Source organism: Apiospora kogelbergensis, assembly GCF_038363985.1.
Source record: "Apiospora kogelbergensis strain CBS 113332 chromosome Unknown utg000005l_segment0_segment0, whole genome shotgun sequence".
In the NCBI taxonomy this organism is placed as follows: Eukaryota; Fungi; Ascomycota; class Sordariomycetes; order Amphisphaeriales; family Apiosporaceae; genus Apiospora; species Apiospora kogelbergensis.
The window spans coordinates 520,842-547,236 of NW_027117422.1; the positions used below are offsets into that span (position 1 = coordinate 520,842).

Sequence of the window (26,395 nt, forward strand, 5' to 3'; positions counted from 1 at the left end):
GAGCTGTCATTTCCTCCTCATACTATGTCCACCAAGGGCCGACATGGTGATAGCCAAAGGATTTAACAGCTTGCGTGAACAACACCTCGAAGTGGGAGATAAGGGCCAGTCCTTGGCGGCAGCATCGCACGATGGGCGGCGGAGGAATACCGAATGCTTCAGCTAGTGGAATGTGGAGAAAACGCCTATATGCCGCCGCCACTATCCCGTTAATCATGTATATCGGCTATCCGCGAGGATACAGTATCGGTGTCAGAGACCTCACGGCGATAGTGACTGCGGCTGGGACCGCCCGGGTCAAATTGATTCTTTCTATAGCCATGTTTTACGAGGGTGACTGACACATCAAAGGGCCGGGAATAGGACAGCTCTCGACCGCGGGGGTGGGATAAGGAGGGCTCTTGGCGACGCGCTGCAGCGGGGGCTCTGGGGCTTTCTATCTCGAGGAAGAAGCCCAATCTCGCGGAACAGCTTCAATCTCGACCTGCAGCAATTGCATCGAAGATCGTTCGCTCAAAGAAAGAGGAGACAGTCCCGCTCGGGGAGGATGGCATCGCGTATCTGAAACAGACAGGATCGAAGCGAAGGGGTTGAATCGAACTTCCTGTCAACCTTTTCCGTCTTGCATGACGCCTGCGACATGAGGTTCGCATTAGATTTAAGCATGGAAGCGAACAAGAAGCGCCCGAAAGCCTAACATTACTCGTCGTCCCACGTTGAGTTGGGGTCGGGGGGCCCGTGATTTGGCTCTCAGCCGCAGGCTGCATGAGACGACAAGAAGACCAATGCATTCATTCTCTTCCGCCCACCTTATCATCCTGAGTTTGCCGCCACCAAACCTACATCGCAGGCAGTCCGAGTGGCTTGGCCAATGTCATTCCACGGAGCATCTCGCGCGCGCGAAAGATAACGTGAGGTCATCCCGACCCGAGGTTTCAGAACAAGAAGATGCCGATCTCCTTGTGCCGCCCGGGATGACGCAGCTGGACTCTCCAAGTGCTTCTCCTCGAGTCGGCGGGCGCAATATATCCAGCCGTGCGCCTTTGCGATGCAGCGTTTTCGGCTGGAAGCGGGGGTATTTAGCTTGCTGCAACCTCAACCACGTCCGTACCTTATCAAACACCCTGAACCAAAGTTGTGTTATCTCCGGACCAGAGGCAAACGTCACATGCGCCAGAAGAAACACCGACCTCTTCGTATATAAAAAATAGCAAGGCTCAAGAGGTTGAACGAATGGAAGACTCTGATGTATTGCACATCAGAAGATTATCACCATCCCTTCCGTATAGCGATTCACAATCATGCCCTTCAATACTCACCGCGAACCCAATGAGACTGCATCATTGCTGTCGCCAAAAATCCCACGAGGTTAGCTACAGCCAGCGGGTGGAGGTCATTCTCGGCCTCTGACTGACCACGGTGAAAACAAATGTAGACATCGAGCAAGCCCCGGATGACTATTATGCGCAGTCTCGGCTGCCATCGTCGGCTACGGTGTTCAAGATAGTCCTGGTCCTCTTGGTCGGCACCGTCACCTCCAATGCCGACAGTTCGCTGGTCTTGGCGACGCACCCCACCATCGCGTCCGAGTTCAATGCTCTTTCCTCGTCCAGCTGGCTGTTCGTGTCCTTCAGTCTTGCTGGTGCAGCAACACAGACTCTGGTATATTTATTCTCTCTCTTTCCAACCCATTGATCCTCTGGATAGACGTCATAGACTGACTCCGCCCATAGTATGGCAAGTTCAGTGACATCTACGGCCGACGGCTAATCCTGGTCATTGCGTACATTTTGTTCGCAGTCGGATGGTAAGTCAGACTTCCCATCGTGGAAGGCACGGGCCTAACCGACGAGCAACAGCGCCTTGGTTGGGTCTGGGAAGTCGATGGGAATGGTGATACTGGGCCGAGTCATCTCCGGCTGCGGTGGCTCTGCGTTGAACGTGCTAGCTGTACTCATCATCACAGGTATACTATTACACTTTCAAAACCCCCTGCAACACTGGGTACTAACATAAATCAGATCTCGTGTGTCTTCGCGACGCAGCCACCTGGCAATCGTACATCAACCTCGCCGCGACAACGGGTCGAAGTCTCGGCGGGCCCGTAGGCGGCTGGCTCGCCGACACCGTCGGATGGCGGTGGTCGTTCCTGGGTCAAGTCCCGCTCTTCGTGCTGGCCATCGCGCTCTGCCTGATCTTCATCCCCAAGCGCGCCGGGACGCCGCCGCCCGCCGCCTCGCCCGCGACGAAGCTCGACACGGAGGAGTCCGAAGCCCCCGACGGCGGCAGCAGGCCGCCGGCCCCCGGCGCGAGCCTCGCCAACATCGACATGCTGGGCGCCACGCTGCTCGCCCTGGCCATCCTGACGCTGCTGCTGCCCGTCGAGATCGGCGGCAGCCAGGTCCCGTGGACGCACCCCGTCGTCTTCGGCCTCGTCGCCGCCACGCTGCTGCTCGGCGGCCTGTTCCTCGCCACCGAGGCCTGGTGGGCCGCCGACCCCATCTTCCCCGTCGAGCTGCTGCGGCACCGCGACGTGCTGCTGGGCTACTTCGTGACGGCCGCGCAGGGCGGCGCGCAGCTCGGGCTCATGTACGCGGTGCCCCTGTACTTCCAGGTGACCAAGCGGGTGTCGAACGCCGTGGCTGGCTCCTACCTGGTCCCCGCCGTCGTGGGCAATGCGCTCGGGGCCATCCTCGCTGGGATCGTGATCAAAAGGTCGGTAACCTCTCGCGGTTGAACTATACTTACTGAAAGTTGCCATTCGTTATCTAACCTCGATCAGAACCGGCCGCTACAAGCCCGTGCTGGTCTTCGCGACCCTGGCCTCTTCCACATCCTACCTGCTGCTGCTGCTCCGGTGGCACGGTCACACCAACATCTGGGAGTCCCTGTACATCCTGCCCAGCGGCCTGGGCACCGGCATCGTGCAGACGACCACATTCATCGCCGTCCAGGCGGCCATCGACCCCGCCCACAAGGCACCGGCCATGTCGGGCATCTTCCTGGTTGTCACCATCGGCGGCATCATCGGCATGGTCGCCGTCAACGCCGTGACCATCGCGACCATGGCCGAGACGCTGGACACGGTCCTTAATGCTATGGGTATTGGGGAGGCTGCTCGTCACCATGTGAGCTCATGCTTATTCTGTCCAGCAAAGCCTCCAAAAGGGGGGAACCAGCAACTAACGCGGATTTAGATTATCGAGCAAGCCGCATCTAACATCGCCTACATCGACACGGCAGATAAAGATATATCTGCGGCAGTTGTTCGCGCATATGTCAACGGTCTATCTGCCAGTCATGGTGTGTCACTGGCCGGATCGATTTCGGCCATCGTTGCTTCGCTCCTAATGAGAGAACACAACCTATAGAGTGAGTAGGATAAACCTGACGAAGATGAGTACTACGGTTCTTTTCTTATCATTTTCTATACATCGAAAACCACCGAAACCATTGTTCGATCACTGGAGTAATTTCCGTGATTAGCCATCTCAGAAAACAAAACAATTTACTCCAGGGCGACAATACACCGAGGCAGGGTCAAAATTCGTGTTGCTCAGATCACGATTCGCGCAACTTGATTATATGCCAAGTTCAATATATAAATTGGCCGATGACGTCTTTTATTTTCTCTCTCTATAGCATCAAGTAGATAGCTGTAAACAATATTTGTAAAGAACAGCCCAGAATCATACATATGAAACAAAACGAAACTCTAGTTGAAAACGTTGAGTATATGTATAATGCGTATTGGGATTGGTATTGATATGCTGATAAAGAATGTGTCTGTCGATCTCGATACATAGTCTTTATATCACAGCAATCACAGCACCCAAAACTATGTTGGTAGTTTCATGTACTCTATTCATAGACAACAGGTAAATACAACTAGGACCATCAATCTCACAGGAAGAAAGAGTTGACATTTGAGCCCCCTGATAAACCGAAACAAGTACAAAAGGGGAAAAAACAAAAGAAACCAAAAGCACCACCCAAAACCTACCGAAGCCCAAGTCCACCAAGTTCGCCAGAATCGCCGCAATTTACCATTTTGCAACCATATCCCCCGGTCACCTCGTGAGTCTAACTATCCCAAATAGCCCCATAAGCCGGCATCCCCCGCGTCTCCAGCCCGTAGACGACCTTCTTAGTAATCTTCTCGTTGGCGATGATGATAACCGCCTCCGCGCCAAAGCCGCGCGCCAAGTTGTACCCCATACGGACGAGGTCGGGCCGGCCGAGGACCTTGGTGTCGTGGATGACGGCGTCGGGGATCTTTTCGCGGATGGTGTCGAGCAGGGGCTTGCCGAACGTGTCCTCGGGGTTGGGCGTCGACCAGATGAGCTGCGTCGGGCACGAGGCGTCCTGGATGTGGCCCAGCAACGGGCCGATGCCCGACCCCGTCGCGATGACGACGACACGCCGGAACAGCGTCGCGATGCGCATCACGCCGCACGTCGGCACCCCGCGAACCCACAAGTGCGTCGGCGGGTTCTGGATCGCGCTCTTGGTCCAGTCGCCCGCGTTGGACACGACGAGCGAGTAGCCCTTGCTGCGGCCGTTGGCCGGCTGCGGCGCGGGGATCGTGGCGAAGGAGTGCCACTCCACCAGAGGTCGCCGCGAAATGCGCGTGAAACTGCCGTTGACGGGGACCGTGTAGTCGAAGTGAAGGCGCACCGCGTGGTTGGATAGCACCTCGGCATCGACGGGAACCTTGCGCAGGAAGAGCCATGAGGAGGCGATGCAGCAGGTGGCAAGAACCAAGAGCCATAGGGCCGGAACTCGAAGACAAGCGGTGCTGAGGCTTTGGCCCGGGGTCTTGGTGTCGTTGGTGGACAGAACGACCTGAACCCAGAAGAGCCCGAGCATGGTCCAGCCAACGAAGCGATGTGATCTCTCGAAGAGGTCGTGGTATCGCTTGCGCATAGTCGGATAAGCGATAAGGAACATAAAGAAAAAAGTCCAATGAGTATACGAGAGATGATTGTCGTAGCCAATGACTGACGTAGGTGCGTTCCCACACAAGTGTCTGGGTTTATTGAACAGTTGGTACTGGCAATACTAGAGGCCAGAAGCCAAATCCCGGCACAAACCGCGGCGCTGGAGTGCATGCCACCAAAGTGGTAGACTTTGGCGCAATGACGGCGAATAAACAAAGGCCATGATTTGGGGACAGAGCAGCAGACAGTATAAATGGCGTTGATAACGAAGTCTTGACGCATCATTACAGCCAAGGCCAGGTTGATTGCCGTCATGTTGCTGAACCACTGACGGTCAACACCGGTGACAACAATGGCGATCAGAGCACCGACATTGAGGAGCCCAATGATTGAAAACAAGAAGCGGTAGACGATGAAAATTCGATAGACGACACCTCGGAACGGCTTCGGAATCTTCTTGTCGGGGATGTCGCCGGTGAGATCCAGTTGCGAGGGCTTTTCTTCAAAAACAGTGCTGCCATGGCTGCTGACAGACGTGGATGGTGACCTGCTGCTGTGGCTTTTGACGGAGGCACGCGACGACCTCGTGACCGAAGAATCATTGGCAGTGGTGTCAGACATGCCACTACTAGATGGGCTGGAGCGGAGTATAATCTCATCGGTAGGCAGAATAGGGTCAGCCATGCGGCGTAGGGCCTTCTTGTCCAGCTTGCCATTCCCGGTTTCTGGGAGAGCGTCAAGCCTATGGAAGTGGGATGGTACGGCATAGTATGGTTGGCGGGCTGCAAGGTGCTCGCGTAAAGCGTCGGGGTTGACGGAAGCAGGCTCTAGGAAGCCATGGATTTCGCCCAACACCAGCAAGGCCGTAGCTCGGTTAACGCCGGGAAAGCTGTTCATCGATGCAGAGATGCCGTCAAGCTCGACCCGGAAGCCTTTGACTTTGACTTGGTCGTCGACACGGCCAAGGATATCGAGGGTCCCATCCGGCCTCCAGCGGCCCAGGTCGCCAGTGTTGTACATGAGACTGCCGTCGTTGGCAAAGATGTCGGGCTTATACTTGGCGAGAGTAACAGCAGGCAGTCCAACATAGCCTCGAGAGATCCCATGACCACCAGCCCACATCACACCTGGCTCCCCAATGGCAACAGGATTGAGGTCTTCGTCTAGGACGTAGACGGAATTGTTGGGGGTGGGTGCGCCAATGGTCAGATCGGCACCCGGTCGGTGCTTCTGCATCGTGTTCACGATGGTGGTCTCCGTGGGACCGCAGCAGTTGTAGTAGGTTCCGTGTGTGGCCCAGATGTCAGCGATTCTCTGGCCACTTGGCTCTCCAGCTGTGGCAACCACCTTGATGGAGGGGTATACCTCCGGACTGTACTTGGCTAGAATGCTTGGCGTGCAGATGAGAACGTCAACTTGTTCCAGAGCAGGCTCCCATTTGGAACCTCGCATGACGAGAGTTCCTCCGTTGCATAGGCAACCAAGAACCTCCCACGCGGCCATGTCGAAGCTGATGTTAAGTACAGACCCTACTCGAGTACCTGGCTGGATCCCAAGGTTGCCGGGTGCAAGGCAAACAAGGTTGGTCACATTTTTGTGAGTGATATTAACGCCCTTAGGCGTTCCGGTAGTGCCACTAGTGTAGATAACATAGCAGCCGTGGTCCTCTCTTGCAAGATCGACGAAGCCGTCTTCGAAAGGGTAGCTCTCGTGCTCATTTGAGAAATCATTGGAGTTGCCCTCGTCGCTGATGATGACAACTTTGCAGGAGAGACCGTCCAGACCGGCAATTCGGTGCTCTGTAGAAGAGAGACAGAGTGCGAGGCCGCCGCCGCTTTGCTGCAGCACGACTCTGAGCACCGAGTCTGGTACCACTCCCCCATCGAGGGGGACGTATTGTGCACCGCAAGCCAAGACAGCAAAGATACCGACTAGCATTTCAATGCTGCGCTTGACGACTAGTGGGACCCGATCACCGGGTTTGACACCCAAATTGCGGAGCTGAAGGGCGAGGCGGCGGCTGCGGGAGGCTAAGTCGGAATAGGTAATCTCGCGCGGAGACGTACCAGACAAGTCCCGAGCCGCAACATCAGCCGGCCTCGATTCGGCATGGTAGAAAAAGGCCGAGGTGACAGTTGGGAAAGCGGAGTGTTCACTCGTCCCGAAACTGAAGCAGAGAGGATCCGAAAGATCGGCATTGGCCACAGCGGCTTGCCCAACCGGGACAGGCCGGAGCTCTTGGTCCGACGTTGACGCCATAGACTTTGGAGGAAGTGTGTGAGATTGGCGAAGCCACGGGAAAATGGGGAAGATAGATTAAAATGCGGTTGGAGGCTATGGTAAAAGCGATCGATAGTGGTTCGCTAAGAGGATGAATACCAAACCTTCTAAGACACCTCGCTTGAGGGTCAGGACGTCCAGTGGTATAAATATGTCCTATGGTTACCCAGCATGGGTCAGGCGGGAGACTGTTTCTGCCCAGCATGAGACATGCCACCATTCTTTTGGTAAAGCCTGAACACACATCCTAACTCAGACCGTTTTCCTCACATGAGGGTATCTGGTTGGCAAGGTCGAGGACGCTTTGATACCTTCCTAAGTTGTCCAAGATGTCCGGTGGCTACCCTCCGTATCATCGAACATTAATTTATCCAGAAGATCATTCTTCTTCCGCTCGGATGCAGATGGTGTAGGTCCATCGCCGTCGTGGCGTCTCGTCCGACGGAGAGGGGACGGGCCAGAAAAGAGGACCAAGGTGGTCCCGTCTTATCCAGCATCTGCACATGTCGAAGCCGGGCGCCTCAGACTTGCCTGTCCTGGCAAACGATGTGATTGCATCGAAGACGATCCGTATGGCCTCATTCGCATGACGTCATAAGATGAGGCCCTATCGAGGGTTGGGTGGTGGAGGCTTGCATACTCTTGCAAAGGATATATGCAGAAGAGTTGGGGGTAGATTGATGCCACCATCGCTTGAGGCGCATCAGGTCTGCGTCGACGTCCAATGTGGAAGGAAGCGCCGACAAATGTGTGAGGGCAGTCTGGGATGAGGTTAGCGAACAGGTTGCCACGTTGTATCTCAAGCGCGGTCGAGATCGCCGCCATATCAGAAAGACAAGCCTCCGTATTCCCTATCGTGGAAGAGCGACACGGCCCGCAGCAGTGAAGAAGTGGGGAAGAAGATTGAGTTTGGACATTCGAGATGCATTGCGTCCGGCGACTGCTTGCTTGACGAATCTTGCTCCCAGCCCCCGTCAGTCAGCTCACGCGAGTTGGCTGTTGCTTGGGTGGAAAGAAGGCTGACTTAGGGACTGAGGACAGATTGCACCGGGATGGCGGAGCGATGTTTACAGCTCACCAGCCGGACTGGGGTTCGGTTAGTACCTTGGACCGCTTGGGCACAAGACGGAAGAATGACGACTGAGGAGCGCTGGCTGTGTGCCCAGACGGAAACAGTATGTCAAGCATCGATATGGTTGATGTCTATTCCGGGACGCTCATGCAAGGTGCGACAACTCCGAATCCCAAAATGCGAGATGGTCGTTAACAGACGGCCGACGCGGCTTTCGCGGAATGAATGCAACCTGCGAGACGGCAGAATTGAGGACCACAGGATCATTGGATCGATCCGAAGCTGTGTTGGTTGTCGATTCTGGGGAACCTCGTTCGTGCAGGCCAAGAAAGCTGGCCAGCCCGATTCATAAGCACTTGGTAAGCAGAAGTCGCTGGATAACAAAGAGGGCCCCCGCTCCCCGTCCCTGAGATCTTTCACCTTGGCGAAGTGTTACCAGCACGTGGGAATCAAGAAAACCCGCATCTTTCAGCACTGCAGACTGGTTTGCGGACGAATGTTTGCTTGCTACGCGAGACGGGCAACATGCCATCAGCCAGGAGCGATCTGCGTCATGTTCGTGGACGTGCGACAAGCAGCACCGCGACGGTAGAAACAAAGCCGACGAGAGCAACATGGAAAGCATGTGAATCTATGCAGATTGACTGCGCGACAAGAGGACGATCATCGATTCCGTGATCGTGATGCACCCTGTCCCTGTCCATGTCCCTGTCGGCCGGGGTAAGGGCGTTGGCGCAAACCTCCGGCCAGCATGGTCTGCTCGCTTGCTAGAGATTTTCTTGTTCCAGGGGGTCTGCAGCATCACAAGCATGGGGTTGCGTTCATACACACGAATGATTTGAGGAAAGAGGGAAGACTGCCAAGACGGCGTTAATGATTTAGGCATCGTGCAGGCAGGCGTCTTGATCTGGCCACTCCGACGCAGAAACGGATCGTGTGAAGCGACAAACCTTGGAATGCCAGGAACGTGGCACGGCATCGTATGGCTGGGAGGAAATGGAGACGGGGATGGAGATGGAGATGGGAGAGGGAAAAGGGAAAAGGACAGACGACGCGAACATCCACATCGAACGCTACCCAGACCAGGCCCCCAGCGATTCCTTCCAAACCTAAATTCAGCCTGTATTCGAGACAGGACTCATCAGCAGCACCGACTCTTAACACGGCCAGGCTGCAGCTTGCAAAAGTTCCAAGTTCTCTGGTCATTTGGACCCTGCGACGTCTTGACAGCTCGAACGTCCTGCTTGTTTTGGTATCCGATACAGCAACAGAGATAGGTACGAACGTTACCACTGGACGCAGCAGACACGACTTCGCGTCTCAAATCCAGGTCCCCTGCGGCACGATTGAGAGCCTCTGCCTAGCAGGGAAGGTGCGGGATGTTTTGGGTATCGCCCTATCTCAAATGCTGATCGGATAACGCTGACAGAACAGCAACCTCACCTGTGCCGAGTTTGGCTGCTTGTGTATGTCTGTCGTCATTCCAGCTTCGGGCGCTTGAGGAAATGCAACTTCGATGAGGAGGAAATAGATGATGGGCGTCGTCATCTATCTGCAACCCCAAAGAGGGCGCACTGGAGTTGCTGTTACCAAAACATTGTTGCGATCGATGCTCGGCACCAACGTACATTGGAGAGAAAACCGGTTATGGTTGCAAAGGGAAAAGGCACAGTCACAGCGAGTGGTAGGTCGCAATTGAGGTCCCCGGTCCAAGCGCTAAGGATGAGTGGCAGGTGGGTTACAGGGGTATTGGCGCCCCCATCTGCCCCCAGACCACCCTAGTCGCCTGTCAAAAACGCCCCTGTCCGGTGACTCGGCCGAAGCTTTAGAGGGTTGCATCTCGAGCAGTTCACCTGCCTATTCGTGATCTGAAGTGACTACCACTCTCAAGACATGCATACACCATTTTTAGATCCCACATCGAGTATTCACAGTTCTTTCCGCCTGGTTCGCCATATCGAATCGTTTTCAATATCTTTTTCCCAGAGATGATGAGTTTGGGCTGAAACGTAGTGCCGACTGTACCGGGTTGACGATTGCATGGGGGTCACGCAATTTGTCCCCTCCAATCCCCTCTCAGGCCGTAAGAGTCAGCAACACGGGGGGCGCAAGACGAGGACCCTCATGCCGGGATTAACATGTCGTTACTCAATATTGCCCATCGCAAGTTCAATATAGCTGAAAAGGTCGCTGAGAGCTGGACATTACAGTCTTCTGTGTTTGTCTCTCTGTTCACACACTACAGAGTGACGCTTGCTCTTGTGGTATCGTCCAAGGTGGGGGAAAGGGGCTTGCTATTGGACTCAATTTTGATGTAAATGATATACCCTCATGCGACTAACATATTCAATTCATTGTAGCAACTCATCATGACCATCGACTACACATCGAAAGACAGACCAAATGGAGTCATTGGTAATTATTTCAAATGATTCTGGATTGTACTATTGGATGCTATAAGCGAAGCTTTGGTGAAATGGGCTGCATTATGATGTACGTCAATACCTGAAAAGAGTATTAACATCATTATAGGAAGTGGTATTTGCTATCACATCGAGGAGAAACAACGTAAATCGTGATGTTGATGTTGGAGTCGAGATTGGCTTATCAAAGGCCATGCGTCATACTATACTGCAAGGGAAGAAGATGTCAAGGCGAACCACCGCTACAGCCCATGGACGCAGCATTTCACTAAACACCATCGACACGGATGCAGCCGAAAGCTTAAAATGGAAGGGAGCCTATTGCTGGAATAGGAAAGTAGTATCCATCTGCCGACATGCAGAATGGCGGCGGCCTTACCTTCTTCACCCAAGATCGCCCCTCATGCATATGCCTCATGGTCGCACACACGTATCTCCCTTCCTTGATCTAGAAGGTACTACCCTAAGCAGACGTCCCCCGCTCGTGGAGGTTGCGTTAAGCTTTGGTCATAATCGGCTCTACATCCGTGGGCGCAGACGCGTGGCGCTGATCACGCATTCGTCGCTTGTCATTGCGAGTGCTACTACGTGTCTTCGTTTATCATGATGGATAAGCATATCACCTTCGTACAACATCATCTTGCATCCAAGCCCTCGGTGTAGTCGAGCCTCGGAGCCCGTGGTATGTTTCATCTGAAATGTGCAACAACTATGTCGCCAATCATTTGATCCCCAGGTACACCCATTCATTATAGGCATGCCCTTTTAGACGTTGAGCCTCTCTCAGCCACCAACTCGGTACCAAGGACTGCGGCCCTTGGTCCTGCTGGCAAAGTATTTGACAACAACTATTGGCAAATAGGAATAAAAGTACCATGCTTCTTCCCTTCAGGTTGAGTTGTGATCTTCAGGACTTTAGCCTGTTGACGTCACCGTTGAACAATCTACATCGGCGATTGACTTGCATTCAGAAGTGCCCTGGTATCTCCAATCGGCTATGTGGTATAGGCACAGTTAATGATATACTGAATTCAACTTGCTCCCTGCGTAGTCTCGTCAATCGTGATGCAGACTTTGAGGCTTGTTCTGCTCCATGTACAGAATCTTCGATAACATTGTATGGATGCCCGGGTCCCTCAGATGATACTTGATTATGCAGAATTTGGTTCGGATGTAACACGCTGCACTATACACTCTTCCTATTGCGCCGGACTAAGGATTGTAAACGTAATTGCTGTGGGATATATGCAGACCCTCTGGTGCAGCGATTGTATCAAACTAAGCAGATACATCTGCACTATACAACCGAGAACACAGTTTCTCCGAGGCAGGTTCAACGTTCAATACTAGCTTATGTTATTCTTTCCTTCTTGCCGTCAGTGCAAAGACTCGTGAACTATTTAGCAACTGAAGCAAGAACTAAATTCAACACATAATTCAGTGAAATCGGTGCCAATACACGGAAGTCATTAAGTACGAGCGAGAAATAATATATAGATCATGACTTGACAATAAAAGCATTAGCGATGAAGAAAATGCGAGCAAAAGAACTCGGGAAATGCTATATATTTCCTTTGCTTTGAAGCGTGCTAGGTATGATTGCTGAGCAGCCATGGTAGCACCACATTGTGGATTGCTCTCTGCCCCGAATTTGCATTTCTTGTGAAGCATGAAAGAAACAGAGCTGTCAGGAGTCAACAGTCAGCGCTGAAATTAGTCGCGTGATGCAACTGATAATTGCCATTTCCAAGACTGAATGATCCAGTTGTCGTCAGTTGAGAGATGGTGGATGGCTTTGAGATGTGAATGCGATGCGATGTACCTCCGTACCCCTAAACTGGAAGATGTCGGCTGTCGGAGAAACGTTACCTCCACGGACCCCACCAGCCTACAGCCCACGGCGAGCTCCAGGCACTTTAGGGACCCATCCAGCTTAGGTAAGTAGACACTTTACCCCACGAGCGCCATCACCCACGTTTAGCGAAGCAGCACAAAGAAGAGTGGCACCTGGACTGACTGACTGACTCCCACAGCGACATCATCACCTAGAAAGACCCCTTCGTCGCAACGGCTGCATAGCCGCCCACATCTAACATGGTTCTTCAAGATCTCGGTCGCCGAATCAGCACGGCCTTGCACGATGTCACTCGTGCGCCAAACCTCGACGAAAAGGTAAGCTCGCTGGCAGCTGCTCGGCATCATTCGCCCCTCCGCATATCTGGTCGCTAACCGGTTCAATTTTCCTGCCAGGCCTTCAAGGCAATGCTCAACGAGATCTCCCATGCCCTCCTCGAAGCCGATGTGAACGTCAAACTGGTCGGAAAGCTCACCAATTCGATAAAAACCACCGTCAACTTCAAGGACCTCCCGCCCGCCGTCAATAAGAAGCGACTGATCCAAAAGGCCGTCTTCGACGAGCTGGTCAAACTCGTCGATCCCCATGCCGAGCCCTTCAAGCCCAAGAAGGGCAAGTCCAATGTCATCATGTTCGTCGGTCTCCAGGGTGCCGGTAAAACAACGACATGTACCAAGCTGGCGCGACACTACCAAGCGAGGGGCCTCAAGGCCTGTCTGGTTTGCGCCGATACCTTCCGTGCCGGTGCCTTCGATCAGCTGAAGCAGAACGCCGTCAAGGCGAAGATCCCCTACTATGGTTCCCTCACCGAAACCGATCCGGCCGTGGTCGCGAAGGAAGGTGTCGAGAAGTTCAAGAAGGAGCGCTTCGATATCATTATCGTCGATACGTCCGGTCGCCACAGGCAAGAGTCGGCCCTGTTCCAAGAAATGACAGATATTCAAACCGCTATCAAGCCCGACGAAACGATTATGGTGCTCGATTCCTCGATTGGTCAACAAGCCGAGTCGCAAGCAAAGGCCTTTAAAGACGCCGCCGATTTCGGTGCTATCATCATCACGAAGACCGACGGCCATGCCAGCGGTGGTGGTGCCATTTCCGCCGTCGCAGCGACGCATACGCCCATCGTCTTCATTGGTACCGGAGAGCACATGCTCGATTTCGAGAAGTTTGCCCCGCAACAATTCGTGAACAAGCTCCTCGGCATGGGCGATATGGCTGGCTTGGTTGAGCACGTTCAATCGTTGAAGCTGGATCAAAAGGACACAATCAAACACATCACCGAGGGAATCTTCACAGTGCGAGACTTAAGAGACCAACTCAACAACATAATGAAGATGGGGCCTCTTTCCAAGATCTCCGGTATGATCCCTGGTATGGCGAACCTGCCCGGCATGGACCAAATGGACAACGAAGAGTCGAGCGCAAAGCTCAAGCGCATGATCTATGTCTGCGACAGCATGACAGAGAAAGAGCTGGACAGCGATGGTAAGATGTTCGTCGACCAGCCGACGCGCGTGATCCGCGTTGCCCGTGGTAGCGGTGCCAGCGTGAGAGAGGTCGAGGATCTTCTGTCTCAGCAGCGCATGATGGCCGGCATGGCCAAGAAGATGGGCGGCAACATGAAGAACATGCAACGTGCGCAACAAGCGATGGGTGGCGGCAACAAGAACCAGCAAATGGCTGCGATGCAGAAGCGCCTGCAATCCATGGGCGGCGGAGCTGGAGGCATGCCGGACATGGCGAGCTTGGCCAAGATGTTCGGCGGGGCCGGAGGCGGTGGCATGCCCGGTGGCATGGACATGAACGCCATGATGAAGCAGATGGGCGGCATGATGGGTGGAGGCGGAGGCCGTGGAGGACGGAGGTAAATCTCCGTCCACACTCCAGTGGGACTTGCGTCTTTATATATGCCCTTTGATGCTAGAAGCACCGCGATAAGCTGGTCGCCGAACCACTTACCTGCGATATCCATCTTTGTTTGAGTTCTCCACGGCAGCCTGGAGCAAGAAGTCGGACCGGGCAACCCCTTGTAATGAGAGCTTTTAAGTACGACGGAAATGAAAAAGGGGAGGCATGGCACTGGCGTTCGGGTTACAACACTCCCAGCATACCATTATCTGATTACGTATTTCCATCCATCTTCCAATGCTATTGGCTAGCAATTGCCATTATTCAGATTATAAAGTCATGCCTCGAGCGTCGACGGCAGCGTGTCGCTGTCATATGTACCTCGGCAGATGCACCAATCCCAGCAAACGTTAATACTTTCCATAACGGGACAGTACTGTGATCAATATTATTGACTTTATTACTGGGTTATATCTCTTATGTCTCTTGTTCCATGCTACTTATTCACCGTCCTCTGCTCCTATAATCCTCATCCCCGGGCATTTCAAACACCTGTCTCTGCGGCTGCTCTTCGTGGGCAATGTTCTCGGGTATTGACGACGCCGTCTCAGTTGGACTGGAAATCATAATATCGGGTAGCTGCGCTGGGACTTCGTTGAGCGGCAGCTCGTGCGGATAGTATTGTTGGCCTGGTTGCTTGTAGGCCTCCTCCTGTCGCTGCTGATGTTGTGGATGTTGTTCGGGATTCGGTGATCTGGGCGTCGTCGGCACGTAGTCGCCCGCCTGCTCCTTATCCTTCATGACGCGCAGCCCACAGCACGCGAACCCCTTCCCGCTCTTGTTACGGCGGCGCATGACGAAAGTGATCAGCGCCAGCAGCGAGACGCCGCCGCCAATGCCGACGGCCAACGCGACAATGAGCCCCACGTTGTGCGAGACACCACCGCCGCTTTCGCCGTCGGCGGACTTGGTGGTGGGATCGTTCTCCTCGCCGCCGCCGCCCGGCAGCGGCGTCCACACCCCGTCCCAGCTGGTCTTCCAGTCGTTGTTGCTCGCGGCGAGCGTGCGCGCCGTCTTGGCGATGGCGGCCGGGTTCTCGGCGGCGACGGCGATGTTGGGGCCGGGCGCCTGCGCGAGGAAGAAGACGGCGCTGTCGAAGCTGGCGCCGAAGAAGGCGTCCTGCAGGAACGCGCGGCCGAGGGCGTAGCGCCCGCCCGACGCCGCGGCGTTGCACGGGAAGTAGGGCGTCGGCGTCTCGGCCAGGGGCGCGTCCAGCGTCAGGTTCAGGTGCGCGAACGGCACCGACACGTTGACGCGCCGCGCGTTGTTGTCCGGGTCCAGGAACGTGAAGGTCAGCGCCGTGGCCGAGGACACGATGCGCGCGTGGTCGGGCGAGGCTATGTCCCACGTGTACAGGCCCAGCTTGGGCTGGTACGTGACGGGCAGGTCGGCCGCCAGCGCGTCGCACGTGCTCTTGGGCAGGTTGAGGTACGGGGCGCAGCCGTCGAGGCGGACGTTGAGCTGTGAGCCCATGGTGGCGTTGCCCGCGGCCAAGTAACCGCTCTTGGACCGCCAACCTGCGCCACTGCTCTTTTCGCCGTCGGTGCCGAATGGCGAGCCCCCCCTTGACCACGTTGATGGAGATGTCCACCAGCGGCAGCCCGTCGAAGAGCACATACGGCTGCGGGATCGGGACGGCCAACACCTCGCCGATGACGCGGTTCTTGTCGTAGCCGCCGAACCACAGCGAGCCCTCCATCATCTTCTTCTTCGGCGACGATGCGGATGCCACTGCGGACCCGATGTGCATGCCGAACGAGTTGGTGTCGGTGTACCCCTGCTTCGCGTACGTGCCCGCCACCAAGCCCAGGCTGACGCTGCCGTTGTTGTCGGCGTCGCTCTTGCTGCTGCTGCTGCTGCTGCTTCCCGATGATGACTTGATATTGTACGTGTGATTCACGATGCCCGGCGCCGCACCGAGCCCCAGGCAGCCCGCGAATAGCGGGAACAGGTCGCCGCCCGGGTACTTCAGCTGCGTCTCGCTCAGCAGCACCATGTCGAGATTGGGCACCGTATCCGCCCCCCACTGCGTCGTATCGCGGCCGAGATGAAACTCGTCCCGGTACCGGTCCGGCCCGTTGCTCTTGCTCCCCGGCGACGTGTCCATGGCTCCGCTGAAGTACGATCCCGGGCTGGAGGAGACTGCGGGCAGCATCGACCCCGTCTTCGTCGTCTCGTTGTATATGGCGCCCGCCTGTTTTGCGTAGCACGGCTGCGGCTTCCCGTTTGCCCCCTGGCTTGCCGTCGCGTTGCAGTACCCGCTATCCAGGAAGAAGGACTCCCACATCTTGCCGGCGTACGTCGTGACGGTCTGGCCCTTGCCCATGGTGATCTCGAGGGCGTTCCACGGCCCGTCGGGCCCTAGTGACTTTGTGCTCCATCGTGCTGCGCGGGGCACGGCGTGTACCGGTGGTGGTGCGGCGGCAAGCAAGAGAGCTGCGGCAAGCAGCGTACGAACAGTTATTGATGTTGCCGGGAAACTGGTGCCAGCTGTGTTGGTCGTCATGGTCGTGGCAGAAGTGGCTCCCCGCCGTGTTCCGCCGGCCGAGGAGGAAGCCAAGGGGATGTTATTAGGTTACTAGAGACCTTTATGTCGGCGGACTGCACAGTCGGGCTTTCTGTATCGATGATGATGCTCTCAGATTTGACGTCCCAGAACCCATTAGCTTTAGAGATGCGATCAAGAGCATTTGCCCGCTATAGGCTGTTTGGCCACATTACAGCCAGTTCCCTGGACCAAGAAGCTGACAAGAGCAGCCAACACCAAAGGCCAACATCATGCCCGTGGTCGTTTCAGCTAGTGCTGCTAGTCCACGCTGTCTCCAATCCACGATTGAGTTGTTCATGGCTGTGTTTGTCGCGTTTCCCGACTTACTATGCTGAACGCCCTGGGGCCGACGAGATGCCGATTGTCGTCGTCTCAAGTTGAGACAGGCACCATCTTGGACTGTGCCTCCCTTCATCAAGCCAATCGGCAATTGCTTCCGGGTGTTGCGATGGGGCTTAAAGGTGGAATCTGCAGATGCACCTGCCTAATAACAATCACGTGCGAGTGCGGCACAGCACATTGCGGAAACCAGTCCCGCAGCAAAAGGCGAGGGAGAAATCTCTTGTTGCAATCTTCAAACTCTGTCACCATGTCATCGTCTGAGCAGTCTCGTAGCAGTTCCCAGAATGGCGTCCGCGAATTTACACGATGACGCTGCTGTTGTCCATGATTGTGAGAAGGAGAAAGCCTCGACTGACAAGAAGAGACCCCCAAAACCCAAGCGTGGACGAGACAAGCTGCCAAGGAAGCGCGAGCGCACAGGCCAGTTGACGCTAGGTAAGTGCTTACTTTCCCTCCCCTAGCTCGGTCTCTAGCATCCAGTCACCAGTCGTCTCGATCCCGTATCCCTGAAATGAGTAATCGGACTCGCTGACAAGTCGCTGTATGGGCATGGGTAGAGTTCAAAAAGCGGCCAGCCAAAGCGCCACCAACACCTCCACAGTCGGAGCCTGACGATACGGAAAACCGCTGTACCAGCCTTGTCACCGTTGATGCCGCGCGAGATGAAGACCTTCTCGCCTCTGTCCCTCGGGGTCTTGACGAACTTCCACTTCACAGCGATTCGCTGCGGACCCCAGGAACCCGTCGCTTGTTTCATATGGGTTAGTACATTTCGGATAGTCCGAACAGAGGACGGGAGAGAGATGATCAGGTGTTAACGTTGTGATAGTCGTGACACACCGATGGATCCCCTCACTTTCCGGCAAGACGGTCAACCCCATGTACGAGGCCGCGGGGCAGTGGCACATGCAGCGGACGTACCAAGACGACGCCATGCTCGAGGCCGACCTGTGCCGGGCGCTGCGGACGCGCTCCGACCACACCCGCAGCCCCGCGGACTACACCGCCTTCCTGGCGGTCCTGACCCGCTGCATCGGCCGGCTGCGCCGCGAGATCAGCGCCGTCGGCGAGGGCCGCGCGGGGCCCATGCTGTCCGACGCCGCGCTGGTCACCACCTTCGCCCTCAGCACGGCCGACTACCTCGAGACGCAGAGCGTCGGGCTCTTCGGCGACGCCCTCTACCCGCGCCACGACTACATGGACGGCCAGCTCCGGTCGTACTTCCGCAGCGACCACTGGCCTCACATTTACGCCCTCGCTTTGGACATGGCGCGCCGCGCCAAGGGTCAAGGCAAAGGCAAAGGCGGGGATCCGGGTGGAAACTCGGTATTGTCGCAATGTTCCATCATCTTCTACCACGTCATGACCATGTACGCCTCGTACAACCTCATTCCCCACGCCTTTGACCTCTACGGGCCCTACCTTATGTTCGCGCAAGACCTGGACGCCTGGCAGGCCCTGTCTGCCCTTCCCACCGACGACACGCTGCTGCCGCCGGACGACGAGGATGTCCAGGGCCCGAGGCTGCGGCACTTGTACCGCTGCATGCGCATCGTCTGCCACATCGTGCCGCAGGTCACACACGTGGACGAGGGCGCGACCGAGGGCGCCGCCACGTTCGTCTCGGTGGCGTGCTACCTCGAGGTGATCCAGCACCGGCTGCTCGCGTTGCCCCGCGCCGACCCCGCCATAGAGATCTACCGGCTGGGCGCTCTCGTGTACGCGTTCGGCGTCATCGCCTTCGTCAAAGCCGACGACACCCTGCTGCTGCTGGTCGAAAACCTCACTGTCGCGCTTCAGGCGTCGCGGTACACCGAGGGGCAGCCGCCCGAGCTCCTCTTCTGGGCCGCGATGCTCGGCGCCATGGCGACGGCGCCGCATCCGGGATCCGTCGTCGACGGCTCGGACCAGGTCGTGGTGGATTGCTGGCGCAGGATGCGGTATCTGGTGGGGGAGTTGAAGCGTCTGGCGCGGGTGCTTGGCTTGGGGAGCTGGGAAGAGGCGGAGGCGGTGTTGCAGTGCTTCATCTGGACAAACTCTTCCTGCGATGCGGGGGCGAAGTGCATATGGGACGTCTCTCAAGCTGAGTCGGAGGCGGAGCAGATGAAGATACTGCAAGTTGTGCGACGAGCCAAGCCCGTGGAAGATTGAAAGCAGTTTGGATGGCGGCGGTGAATGGTGTACACAAACAATGAATGTGTACCTTTTGCAGATTGGATGTACAATCCGTACGGATTTGAAACATGTAAATAATAACACAAATGTATATAGACTCAGATCACACATATTCAATGTTAGATGAGCAATCAAATGGGATTTAAAAGAAAAGGGGTATCATGAAAATGTCACTCGTTGATTGTCTGACTAAGATACTGTAATGGTGAGTCACAGCCGTTTGCGTGTAATATTCAAGCCTCAACATTATCAATCACTACTAGGTTTCCCACGCAGTTCAAAAGGTCCATTTGGCCCAGGGGCTCCAACATGTGCACTTTACTTTGCCTACATCCTTCGACAATGAGGAGCCCAGCCACATAGCAAAATACATAAGGACCAGACCCCAGAGAATGAGTACCAATACCTCGACTGCGACGGACGACGGTCTGGTGGCTGAGATTGAGCAAATCAGCACCGAAATTCGACGTCTCCGAAAAGAGTTAGCCGAGAAGGAGAAACTGCTGGCTGTAACCCGCATCAAACTTGATTGCGTCCATCATCGCCGGATCGACTTGCAAGACACCGCGGCGACCTGTGACCATCATGTGCGGCGGCTAGCAATGTTCCTCAAGTTCAAGGATAATATCATCGCGCAACAGCAGCACTCCCAGAAGCAGAGCTGCAACTCTTGCGAACACCACAACTCCGGCGGCGGCTAAAAGACCATACAATCTAAAGTTATTAGCTGAATCGCAATAGCTCTTGACCCATGTCTGCCATTGCCTTGGAACCTTTACCTCGGTTTGCCAAACCAATTTGTTCTTATGAGTCTTCATTGAAAGTAGATGACAAGTTTTGGAGTTTGCCCTATAATAATTGTTCATGAACGATGAAGTATTAGCTATGTCTTATATAGTTTCAGGGGTCAGCCGCACATAATGGCCCAACCAATCAAGGGACCAGCCCGAATGACCATGGATATTCCCTTGTTCTGATTGGCCACATAAATCGCACGAGAAGGCGGCCTGTTACCCTCGATACTCGATACTTTGGCTTCTTGCGGCGTCCAACGTCATCTCACAGCACTAATGCATCATCTACCCCTGTCCGATATTGGTCTTACATAACGTTGATTTGTAATCTCCGAACCCCAGTCTTCATTTCACTTATCAGCGCCAAGAACATGTACTGCAATCCCTTCCTTCACTGATCTAGGTCCCTACAGGATAGGATAATGGCGGCCGACGACGGCCGCTCTTGCGCTTTGCACGTGTGCACGCTGTGCAAAGCCCGCAAGAAGAAATGCGACAAGCAGCTTCCACGTTGTAGCTACTGTGTTAAGTAAGTGGCATCCTAGTCCGAGGAATCCGTCAGTTCTAACCCAGCTGGCGTAATTTCAGGAATGACCTCCGTTGCGTCTATGAGCCCATATCACGGATACGGGCCGGGCAGCAGCCACCGCAGCAACGGCTGCCTCCCACACTTGCGACTACGACTCCGCCATCCTCAGACGACTCGCCTGCTCTTACCGTCCCCTCTGGTGTATCCTTAGGGGCAGCGAATCTGCACCAGCAGGTTTACCAGCTCATCCGTGCGTCGGGCTACTTCGTGGACGATGTCAGCTCCCGCTACTTCCACACCCTCCATCTGTACATCCCCATCATCTCACGGCCGCGCTTCCACGATAAACTTGTCACCCTTGGCGCCACACCGTCGGCCGACCTTTCGGTGCTGCTTCTGAGCATGCACTTGGCCACCTTAGTCCCTCCTACCCAAGATCAACAGGACTCTTTTTCTAATCGTTATCTTCATGGCGGTATTGGCGACAGTGTCTCGACGGAAACCAACTCTCAGTCCTTGTATCTCACCGCCAAATATCTCTTTGCACAAGTACAGTGTACACTTCCGCCCTCGGTTCACCTGATCCAGGCCGGCCTGCTTATTGCCATTTACGAGTATACGCGAGGTCAGCCAGACCAGGCACTCATTACCATTTCACTCTGTGCCCGCTTAGCCTATGCGGCCCGCATATACCAGTCGGCTGGCGTTCATGCGAATAGTCTAGATGGCCGCAGGACCCGGTCCGAAGCCAGGGAAGAAGCCAACACATGGTGGGGCATCGTGATCTACGAACGGTATGGCTTCCATATATGTATATGCACGAGCTTTGCTAATATGTGTCGGCACATGCCTGCTAGAGCAGCGTTATGTGAAGCCACTGTCCCCGACCAGCCGCTAGTTACGTCCATGCTGGACCCCGATGGTCCACTCCCCAGCGAGTCCGCCGTCCTCGACCTCAGCGATACCGAGCCATATCTCAGCTTCCCGATCCCTGAGGGAGAGGAGTACCCACTGTGCTCTCGTCTTTCCGCATTGAAAGAAGCTGACACTGGTGAATTTGGCCGTGTCGCGCAGGCATCTTGGCTCCTGGGCCAGGTTTTGAGTGCGCTTCATATTCCCGATCTCGAGACCCGACTGGCCTGCCTTCGTAGACTGGACGGAGAGCTGCAGATGTTCCTCTCCGACTTGGTCCAGCAGACAAGTGGGAAGCGAGGGGCCCTTCTGCGGGTCAGTGTCCCTTTCCATCAGGTTCGTTTCCCGTTTCATTTTCTCAAGTTATTGTTTTCCTTTGAGCTGACCAAGGGCTCGTTTCAGAGCACTATTTGCCTTGCACTTTCACATTCTGGACCAGCAGGCTCAGGCTTTCATCAACCCCAAAGACCAGCTGGTCCTTGAACACAGCCAGAGGTCGCATGCGGCTCTGAGAAGCGTTACAGTCATGGTGGTAGACGTTACCGATGCCCATGTTTCTTCAGAGGCTGCCTTCGGCTTGCCGCCGACATACCCGTACAATGTCAAGGCGGCACTCACGTACATACGGGAGAGGCGGGCAATTGACAATGATGACGTACTGCTCGGCGCCGAGGCGAAACTTCATTGCGTCAGTCGAGATTGCGACCAAAGACCAGAGAGGTGTTGAAAATAGCGAGCTCGGCCTTGGAGAGTAAAATGCAATGTCCTTCTCCCAGGTGGGAAAACAAACATTCTCACATTTTGACTTTTGTACTGATAGCTCTATGTGGATTGTTCTGGTTGCCCCGACTGAGGGTAGTCCGACTTTCTCATCCCCGTCTTCTTTCGGTTCGAGTGCTCGTTCTCTCTTCCCTCCCGCATCGTCGATAACCCGAACACGGCAATTCCACCCAAGCTCCAACACCGCCTATTAGCCAAATTCTATCACCCAAGAAAAACAACAAACACGCTCTGTCACGAGAATATTGCGCAACATGAATGCAAGTTTGAAAATCCCTTGTAACAATCCCAACTTGACTCACATCTTCTCCAGTGTCTGTTGGGTTGACGCCTTCACATTGAACCGAAAAGAAAAGAAAACAATCTTCTCCAGTGTGTGCAAAACAAACCGACGCGGAAAGACTGGCTTGAGCTGTGACAAAGCTCCCAGCACTTTCGTTTTTTCTTTCTTTTCGGCTCAATGTCAAGGTATGAGCCCAACAGAAACGAGACCTGACAAATGTGACTCTTTAAATCAGCGCACACAACCAAGTCGTCGAACATTCTTGAAGTCCCACTGACCAGTGAGAGTGAGTTCCTTCTATATTTCCTCTACTCCTAACATATCGTTTTCACTCTATTTTTTACTGACGGGTGATTGCTCTAGCCTCTCTGCTCCGACCATGTCATCCAACTTCGACCGTACCGCTTCAGCAGGCGACAATTTTACCCTCTCCAAGCTCTCTTCCAATACGACTGCCGCAGCTATCTCGAAGCTGCTGGGCGGATGTTAGCATTGTAAATTGCAAGATTTCTCATATATTTCATGTGAAGCCAAATTAATGCTTCTGGACTATGACCTAGTCTACGTAATGGCAATGACGTCGCACTGCTCGACGCGGAGGCGAGGCTACATTGGGCCAGCTAAGGTTGCGATCAGAGGTGTTGAATATAGCGAGTTCAGCCTCGAGAGCAAAGTGCAAATCTATAGACGTTACCGGCATGTAGTTGGAATGGTCAAGAGGGCTTTTAAATACTGGCGAGGAATCCCCATGAAGACATCTCGCTCTGCAGGATGGGAAAAGAAACTGTGTTCAAGTTATATGATTTCTGGTAAACTCTCATTATCGCACCCCTAGAGTGAAACATAATTTATATAATTACTTAACCAGAAATTGTGATGTTCTGCATTGGAAGAAAAAGCATTATGCTTCATATTCGTTACCTGTGGCTACACATAAAGCGTTCTAGTTGGCCTTACCGATAACTGCTCGACTTTGTTAACCACCTCCCCCCAATCACCCGCATTTCAGCCCTAGTCAATTCACCCAAAACTTCAACACCACAAACCAATATTCTCTCAACCAAGAAAAACAACAAACACGCAAACCAACTCGACCTTGGAAGACCGATACAAAATGCATCCGAGCCACCTGTGCAGCCAACAAGGCACAGGTGTGCATCTTACAAATCTGCCCGCTAATGCCACAGCCGAACACATCTTCAAGCTGCTAGGTGCTGCTGGCATCGGAAGATGTACGATAGTACACGTCCAACGCGAAGCGTTCCTAGTCTTCCCGGATCATAAGAAGGCCCAAGGGGCTGTTACAGACTTACAAAGCAGTCAACTGCACTGTCAACTTGTCAATATCGGACCAGTGCTCGACTCCAAGCAGAATGATATTTCCTTGGCCGGCTCTGATAAAGTAAGTTCTCTTTTTCTTCATTCTTATTTTATTTATATTTCCTTCTTACTATTTTCTTCTTTTCTTCTAAGCTGATCTTTGCTTTCTAACCTTTATAATATTGGCTAATATCCAGTTGAATACAGGCGAGCCAAGCCCTTCCGCGAGCAGAATGTCTCACCATCTCACCAATACCCAGATCACTGGTTACTCTCGATCGATGGGCTGAAGCCGTTGACTTTGAATCGAGATACATGTGCAACTTGACGTCAATGAAAGCGCAATACAAGAAGCCAGCTGTCCAATTTCATTTCAAGCGACGAAAGGGCCAGCTAGTTCTCACACAACACATTCCGCCACCTAAACCCCCCAAGCACAGCGTCGAGGGAAACCTCCTAATATACGTCGGGAAACATGAGAATAAGAGGCTCTTCATAAAGACGATCCCCATCGAACATCTCAACGCTATGATGGAAGAAGGCTTTTACATCTGGGCGTTTCCAAAGCACATTGTCGATAAGTCGCGTAATATGGAAAGCTTCTCGAAGATTGATATCTTGGAATGCTTTTTTGTACCCCAAGTCAAAGTCAAGAGGATAAGGGCTCCGAAGAAGAGCATATCTGGAATGCCAGGAGGTTTATCTCCATGTTGGAACTGCTAGATCTTCGGCTGCTAGCATTGAGTGGCTTCGTTCTTGAGGCAACATCCTTACCACCGTGGGTCTGGACTGGGGAGGCTTTGGCGAATTCTATGCTTGGTTTTGGATGGTCCCTTGAAGGAACATCTAAAGATCTGCGCAGCCGAAGCACCACTAGGGCTGCGACCAACACTGTACAATATGTTGAAGGGACATTATCAAAACGCGACTGGGACCAAGGCTGGTGCGTAGAGCAAGAAGATGCAGGGAGAGCCGCACTTTTAGTGTATTGCAGGGCATTCTATCATTGCGCGTCGCAAGACCAAATAGCATGGAGCCGAAAGCTTTACTCGATATGGGCAGCATGCGGTAATATTTTCTGGTTATATGTGTGAGTGATAGATACCAGTGAGTGTCTGGTTTGAGACCAAGTAGGGCAAAGCTCGTAATGATATTCAATACGCTCGATTGGTTGCATCCTCTGGACATCCAAACATGTAAAGCATCCCAGTCTACACAGGTTTTAGACTGTTGGACTCTCACACTCGGCTTGAGACTACTGTGCGGCGTCTACTGGGTAGTAATGACGCTCACGTCAGCTTTGCACAAGATGACCCGGCGGAGAGATTCCGGACAGTGATCCGCGTGCATGTACGGTTCAATGGCATGGCAGGTGTGTTTTTGTGTGTACTGTGACCCCTCCCGTGGCTCATAGAAGGATCATGGTCCAACAAGTTAAAGTCGTGTGCAACATGTCGTTCCTGGCATCCCTTCAAGCACCCGGTGTTTGCTCGGGATATACAATGTGCCCCTTGCATATTGACATATGGTTACATGTAACAGTACATAGAGCGGGGTGAAATCGCTCCCTTACTTCCCGTGAGGCACACTCTCGCTTCCAAGGCCTCTGAGAAAGTCTCAGGCTGTTTTCCATTTCTCGTCGCAAGGACTCGGAAGCATCGGGTCCCCTACCCAAAGGAGAAAACTCCAACGTTTTCTTCCATCACTCATCATTCACCAAGTATCCTGTTTTCCATTTGATCATAACTCCTTTACGAAATGAGGATTACTCTTCGCTGTGCAGAAGCACTCTTGGCACTGGCCTTCCGTATCACCGCAGCGCTCAACGATCCCGTTGTCGTCGCTGTGGAGAGTTTAGGAGTGCAATATCGTGGCTTAGTCCGCGAGGCAGTCGAGGAATTCAACAGCGTCAGATTCGGCCTGGATACATCAGGCTCCAGGCGATTCGCACCCCCAGAACCCTACGTACCCCTAAAGGTAGCGAGATTGACACAACTGCCCCTGCCCCGGCCTGCCCTCAAATACGCGATGCTATCCCACCATTCTTCAGCGCTACCCCGGACCAGAGCGAGGATTGCCTTTACCTCCGTATAACCCGTCCTACAGGAACGAAATCGGATAGCAAACTACCTGTTGTCGTCCATCTTATAGGTGGAGGCGTTGTGAAAGGGCACTCCCAAGAAGCTTCGATCGATCCGACGCACCTTATAACGCAGTCGGCGCGAATTGGC

At 54.1% G+C, this 26,395-nt stretch overlaps 7 protein-coding genes across 7 annotated transcripts; 5 read left to right on the forward strand and 2 right to left on the reverse strand.

Moving 5' to 3' along the window:
* Positions 1 to 1,437: 1,437 nt before the first annotated feature.
* On the forward strand, positions 1,438 to 3,371 carry PG998_006753 (MFS general substrate transporter; the record flags this gene model as incomplete). Its single annotated transcript, XM_066873569.1, has 6 exons — positions 1,438 to 1,662; positions 1,734 to 1,807; positions 1,860 to 1,966; positions 2,022 to 2,715; positions 2,783 to 3,128; positions 3,198 to 3,371. Coding segments are annotated over 6 exons (1,620 nt in total), but the record flags the coding sequence as incomplete, so codon positions are not given.
* Positions 3,372 to 4,083: 712 nt separating this feature from the next.
* Positions 4,084 to 7,199, reverse strand: PG998_006754 (non-ribosomal peptide synthetase; the record flags this gene model as incomplete). The annotated part of the gene is made up of 2 exons (XM_066873570.1): positions 4,084 to 4,917; positions 5,094 to 7,199. 2 exons carry the CDS (start codon positions 7,197 to 7,199, stop codon positions 4,084 to 4,086), a joined length of 2,940 nt encoding a protein of 979 aa, XP_066729515.1.
* Positions 7,200 to 12,764: 5,565 nt separating this feature from the next.
* Positions 12,765 to 14,441, forward strand: PG998_006755 (putative signal recognition particle subunit SRP54; the record flags this gene model as incomplete). Its single annotated transcript, XM_066873571.1, has 2 exons — positions 12,765 to 12,887; positions 12,966 to 14,441. The coding sequence occupies exons 1-2, from the start codon at positions 12,810 to 12,812 to the stop codon at positions 14,439 to 14,441; spliced, it is 1,554 nt and encodes a 517-aa protein (XP_066729516.1). The 5' UTR covers positions 12,765 to 12,809.
* Positions 14,442 to 14,925: 484 nt separating this feature from the next.
* PG998_006756 (uncharacterized protein) lies at positions 14,926 to 16,987 on the reverse strand (the record flags this gene model as incomplete). Its single annotated transcript, XM_066873572.1, has 2 exons — positions 14,926 to 16,011; positions 16,052 to 16,987. The coding sequence occupies 2 exons, from the start codon at positions 16,985 to 16,987 to the stop codon at positions 14,926 to 14,928; spliced, it is 2,022 nt and encodes a 673-aa protein (XP_066729517.1).
* Positions 16,988 to 17,655: 668 nt separating this feature from the next.
* On the forward strand, positions 17,656 to 19,522 carry PG998_006757 (uncharacterized protein; the record flags this gene model as incomplete). The annotated part of the gene is made up of 3 exons (XM_066873573.1): positions 17,656 to 17,806; positions 17,929 to 18,132; positions 18,201 to 19,522. The coding sequence occupies 3 exons, from the start codon at positions 17,656 to 17,658 to the stop codon at positions 19,520 to 19,522; spliced, it is 1,677 nt and encodes a 558-aa protein (XP_066729518.1).
* Positions 19,523 to 19,748: 226 nt separating this feature from the next.
* PG998_006758 (uncharacterized protein) lies at positions 19,749 to 20,247 on the forward strand (the record flags this gene model as incomplete). Its single annotated transcript, XM_066873574.1, has 2 exons — positions 19,749 to 19,751; positions 19,810 to 20,247. 2 exons carry the CDS (start codon positions 19,749 to 19,751, stop codon positions 20,245 to 20,247), a joined length of 441 nt encoding a protein of 146 aa, XP_066729519.1.
* Positions 20,248 to 20,762: 515 nt separating this feature from the next.
* PG998_006759 (uncharacterized protein) lies at positions 20,763 to 22,508 on the forward strand (the record flags this gene model as incomplete). Its single annotated transcript, XM_066873575.1, has 4 exons — positions 20,763 to 20,869; positions 20,929 to 21,663; positions 21,727 to 22,117; positions 22,221 to 22,508. 4 exons carry the CDS (start codon positions 20,763 to 20,765, stop codon positions 22,506 to 22,508), a joined length of 1,521 nt encoding a protein of 506 aa, XP_066729520.1.
* Positions 22,509 to 26,395: the final 3,887 nt, after the last annotated feature.